Genomic DNA, 5,538 nt, shown 5'->3' on the forward strand with positions numbered 1-5,538 from the left:
GGAAAAAAATGCAATTAATTCTCTCTCTCTCTCTCTCTCTCTCTCTGTGAATCAATATTTCACGCGATTTGTCCCGATTTCTCCCTCGCTTACCGCATCTAGGTTTCCTTCGGAGGAGTTTTGGCGCTTCGCACAACCAAACTGACTACAGACTCTCACAAGTTAGAAAGACACCACAACGTCAATCAGTTTAGCGATGTGTATTCAGGAGGCGGGACTCAGATCTAAACCGTTTGTGTAATTGGCCAATTTTTTTTTTTTTTAACGACGACAAGCCGGAATGAAAACAAGCTGAAATTAAATAGGAGTAACGAGGCTATTTTTAAAATGTAAGGAGTAGAAAGTACAGATAATTGCGTGAAAATGTAAGGAGTAGAAGTAAAAAGTCGTCTAAAAAAATAATTAGGCTACTCCAGTAAAGTATAGATACCCCAAATTTCTACTTAAAGGGACACTTCACCCATTTGCATTAAGCTTTGTATTGTTAGAAACCCAGTCATATATTATAATAAACGTGGATTTTTCATTAATTTTTCCCTGAGATGGGAGAAATAAGGATTTAAGTGTTTTACTTCCTGCTTATTATGACGTAAAAATCATCATTTTGCGTCATAATAAGCAGGAAGTCACATTTCATTGAAAAGTGTAGAGACTACAAACACTAGCTCCTCATTATTCCAGGGGGCGGGACCCGCTCACGCTACAGGCCTATTACAGATCAGTGGGTGGGACTTCACTTTCTGAAACTAAAAGCAATATCCTCCATCTTGTTTGGAAGCTAAGCTAACAGGCACTGTGGAGCAAGCTGTGAAGATATGACAATAGCGGAGGGTAACGTTACTCAATATGATGTAGAAGAAGAGGATTTCGGAAGTCTGATGCTCGAATCAGGTGTTTGTGGCTACCTTTAGCGAAGAGCAGCCGAGGCAGAAGACCTGCCTGTCGCGGACGAGAAGCCCAGACTGGCTCGAGCTGGGGGCGGACTGGTGGCGCCGGTGATCTCACTATGCAACTACGAACCGCTACGAACACAGAGATAGAGTCCGTCTGCTGCAAAGCATTTAAACGATGCCAATTTCTCCTGGACGAAATCTCTGAATCAGACGAGGACACGGACGTTTGTGTTGTGAACCATCCTAGTTTCGCACCGCATCTGACTGAACATTCCGGTAACGTAACCATGCAATAATTCACCACTTCGAAAGAAATACAAATGAGGAGTAATTCATTAATGAGTTCGCCAACTAACTAACGTTAGACATTTTGTGTGAAATGAATTTCAAGCTCCGGTGGTAGCTAGCCTTATGGACGGATGAGTGATTCATATGCTGTTCTGGATTAGTGGGAGTGGCTTGCGCAGCTGTGCAATGTGGTGCATTGTGGGAGTTGTTGTCTTTCATACAAATGCGTCCTGAAGTTACTTTCTTTCTTTCCTCGGTCAAGAAGGCACCAAATTCAAAATTTATTTTACATTTCGACTACATATATGACCCACTTTCAACAAAGATCAATGTTCCCATGGGTGAAATGCTCCTTTAAGTAAGGTAACAAAGTATTTGTACTTCATTGCTTGACACCTCTGGTATTATGACAACACAGCAACAATATTATAATACAGCACCAATATAAAAAAAACTCCAAAGAAAACCAATGGCAAAAAGGTTGCTATATAAACTTGATTCATATACAATAGGAAATATATATTGGGTTAATAGTGTTCCGTAGCAATTCTTATTGCATAAATGAGACAAATAAGAGAATGGTTATGTAAGTGTATACATATAGAGAATCTTGGTTTTGACATTCCAGAATTTAATTTTCTGTTGCCTAAACATGTCTAAGGGGCACCGTATCCCTCTTATCAATGTGATTATCATTGTGATCTGGGTCATGCCCCATCCACTTCATTTTAAAACTGCGTCCCAGGAACAAATAAATGAGTGGGCTGGTAAAGAGGTGGGTTGCGGCCAGTGCGGTAGCAGCTGGAAGTCCATAGTTTGGCACATTTTCACCCAGGCTGCCGCTTACGGTGGCCTGAAGCATAGTTAAGATGATTTGAGGGCCCCAGCACACAAAGTAGGCAATCTTTATAGCACAGATTATTTGTGCCTGTTTCCTGCAACATTTACATTTTTTGTGAGATGATGTCACACAGCAGCCGAGAAACATTACCAAAGCTGGCACCACTAACCCGAGGAGAAATCGCATGACAACGACAGTCTTCAGCCTTGCAGTGCCGTCTTGAGTTGTTCTGGATTTGTCCAAGTCATAGTCATCAATGCACTGAACATCTCGGACCTCTCTGGAAAACAGCGAAGGACATGCCAAGACTGCTGCAATAGTCCAGGAGAATGAAATCAGAATGATGTTACAATTCTTCATCTTTTTTGTGCACATGCTCTTTAAAAGAGTAGATTTAATGCTCCAGAGACTCAGCATGGTTGCCGTGAAGAACATACTGCCGTAGAGGATATAGGATGACAGCTTGCAGCTTGTACTTCCGTAATTCCATTCAAAGTTATTGTAAGCATACAGGAGCTGAAACACCACAGATGTACAGGAGACTAAATGTGTTACAGCCAACGCCATAATCCAAATGGCAACCTCCTGAAAACTCTTGTATTTCCGGCAGCTGATGACAATGACAGTGAAGTTTAGGGTGACACCAAGGATGAGAACAATACAATATGTAATTAAGTAGGTCATCCTGATCTCATGTTGATGCTGCTTACTGCTTGTATTTTCTATGCTTTGAAGGTCACGAATTATTTCATCATAATCCATATTGGTCGAGTTACTGTGATCTGTCATCTTGTAAATCCTGAAACAAAATTAAATGGATTATTTCACTGTGTGAATATGCTGAACAGACGGGTTTCTGTTCGTGTTTTGTTGTGTTCTTAAAAGAATAGTGCAGACAAAAAAGCTTTACAGAAGTGGTGACTATGAACTGACAGAAGTTTTATTTTTGAGTGAACTGTTCCTTTAAGGAGGAGTAAAACATGTTTCTCTGTCCAAGTGACACACCAATGAAAGCATGGAATGCTCTTCTGTTCATACTACCTTCAAGGATAAAATATCATCTTATATTATAGAAATATCTTATGGCAATCCTTACACTTTGATCAGTGATGAACACATTTAAATGCCTTATATTGTAATCAGGGAAAAGACATTAGATACTTATTAGTAAGTGAACAGAAAAACTGTAAAACCGTAGTAATTCAAATATCACACACACACACACACAAAAAAAATGCAAAATGTAATATTATGAATGAAAACATTTACGAAGCATCTCCATAACAAACATAAAAAACATTACCACAATTAGAGTACAAAAACAGCAATATCTTCAAAACAACACGGCATGCATGTTAAAAAAAAATCGTATTGTGCATTATTGCAAACCACTTTTGAAATCAAATTACATCTGCATGTAATTTATAATTTATATATATATATAAATTATTTATTTGGTTTGAATGCATTGCTTTCTTCATATTTTCTGAAAAATATTCTTACCTTTGGCAGAAACAGTGCAGAATGAAGAAAATCAGAAGAGGTTGTCCATCTGAGAGAACTCTGGAAACGGGAGTAAAAACAGTGCACTGAATATGTTTCTTTTTGACTGCTGCAGCACACGCTTGTTTTCGTCAGCTGCAATTTGAGCTGCAGGATTTCTCTGGGTTTTGGACAAAGTCCAGAAATCCAAACAAGTCAGTTCTTGTTGGAATCATGTTTTTACACAACCGCATGTGGAAAAAGAAGTTTTATTTTTCTAAATGTAACCATTTTTAAAATGTCATGCCATTTATGCTAAAAGTTGACATCTGAGTTTGTGGTTTAAAAGAGAGACTTGGACTTTACACATTACAAGTTTCCACATGTTGTTTACAGCAACAGCACCACCAGATTACATGTTGAAAAAAATCTTTTGTTAAACCTTTCTAGTAGTTACATTTTCAAGAGCACTTTACCAGAGGCTGACGCCTTAAAAGTCCAGCTCAAAGATAATGAATTAAAAGCAACCTACCTTTATGTCTTGCTCTGTCCCCTTCCAGTTCATGTGAGCACTGAGCTGACTGTATTGCCTGGGGGACGAATGTCTAGTTACAAAAACTAGTTTAGGTTTCGTGCCAACTGCATAAGAATGAAGGATGTACAAATATGACAAACATGAGTGTGCAGTTAATGATTAAGTGTTTGGGAAGCACCTTGGGAACTATTCTATGCGTGGGAAATGGCTTTATTGGTTTCATAAATAGTTAAATCTTTCCCTGCCATTGTTTTTAAAAAGGTTGCCAGCCACCACCAGCATTTTTGTTCATTTTCACAAAATGGCCCCCAGAATATTTTGTTGTATGAATATCAGAACATGCAATATAGGCCCATAAAAAACAGAACAGAGCCTCTTCAATTAAACAAAACCTGTTTTATTTTAGCTTCATGCCTTTTTATCAACACTTGAATGTGTGTAAGGTTCATAAAAAAGCCTTTTTCTTTAAAACAAACATTGCGTTTTAAAAAAAGAGAAAAAGACTACAACGTGCATTAGCAATACTTTTATCGCTTGTTTCTGCTTCCTCTTCTCTCTCTTTTTTTTTCTGGGTTTTGATCTGGAGATTCTCTACTCTTTCAGAAGTTACGTAATAGCGCCTTCTACATATAACAGTGAAATCATGCAAAGCCGTAAAATCAATGGCAGGGAACGAGATAAAATAAGACTAAAATTTTAACAAAAAATAAGCATCATGATAATATTCACAAACTAACATCTTAATGCTGTGTACCCTGAACAGTCTTGATGTAGTGTAATGATTTGATAAAGGTATTGCAAAACTTTGCTCCTAATAAAGCCTACACTGAAGAGGGTGCAGTAAACCTCTTTTTAAAAGACTTTTCAGTTTCTTCAATTCTTGAAAACATTTCTCAATATTATCTTCAAGGCAACATGTTGTATTACTCACCGTTTGAGTCATGCTGAGTCTTGTACAGTAAACTCGGTCTCAAGTGTCTGAAGAAACATTTTATGATAAGTTTAATAGGCCCTTTTGTCAGCAGGAATGAAATGGTTCACTTCACCTTAACAAATACTTTTATAATAGACATAAAATATTCTTAAAATGTGGAAAATCATTTATGCCTCAGAGTACAAATTTTAATAGAAACTTTTTGCAACTTTCAATAGAATAATTATGGAATGAATAATATTTAGGCCTACATATCGATAGATATACAGTTGATAGAACAAAATAAGGACACAGTACCATCACTTTTGTTTCTATCATTTGTTACATGATTTGTTACTTTGTCATTTTGATGATCGTGGTTATGCACTGGCTTGGTTAATATCCTTTGTTTTCCTTAGGGATGCTGTCCTATTTAAGTGGGTGTGGGAGTTCTGACAAGTTTGTAGGAATGTTTGCATGAGACGAGAGCCATTATCCATAATAGACTATGAATGCTTTAGTCATGTCAGATTTAGTCATCTTGTTGGACTGTAGGCTATGTGTTTTAGGTGAAGACGTTTCTTTG

At 37.5% G+C, this 5,538-nt stretch overlaps 1 protein-coding gene across 1 annotated transcript; it reads right to left on the reverse strand.

Moving 5' to 3' along the window:
* Window positions 1–263: 263 nt before the first annotated feature.
* Window positions 264–5,018, reverse strand: LOC311293366 (chemerin-like receptor 1). Its single transcript, XM_084413589.1, has 4 exons — window positions 4,971–5,018; window positions 4,037–4,094; window positions 3,526–3,585; window positions 264–2,821 (listed from the first exon to the last, which is right to left on the reverse strand). Exon 4 carries the CDS (start codon window positions 2,809–2,811, stop codon window positions 1,828–1,830), a length of 984 nt encoding a protein of 327 aa, XP_084269715.1. The 5' UTR covers window positions 2,812–2,821; window positions 3,526–3,585; window positions 4,037–4,094; window positions 4,971–5,018; the 3' UTR covers window positions 264–1,827.
* Between the last annotated feature and the right edge of the window lie 520 nt (window positions 5,019–5,538).

Source organism: Rutilus rutilus (genome assembly GCF_951802725.1).
Source record: "Rutilus rutilus genome assembly, chromosome: 7".
Taxonomy (NCBI): Eukaryota; Metazoa; Chordata; class Actinopteri; order Cypriniformes; family Leuciscidae; genus Rutilus; species Rutilus rutilus.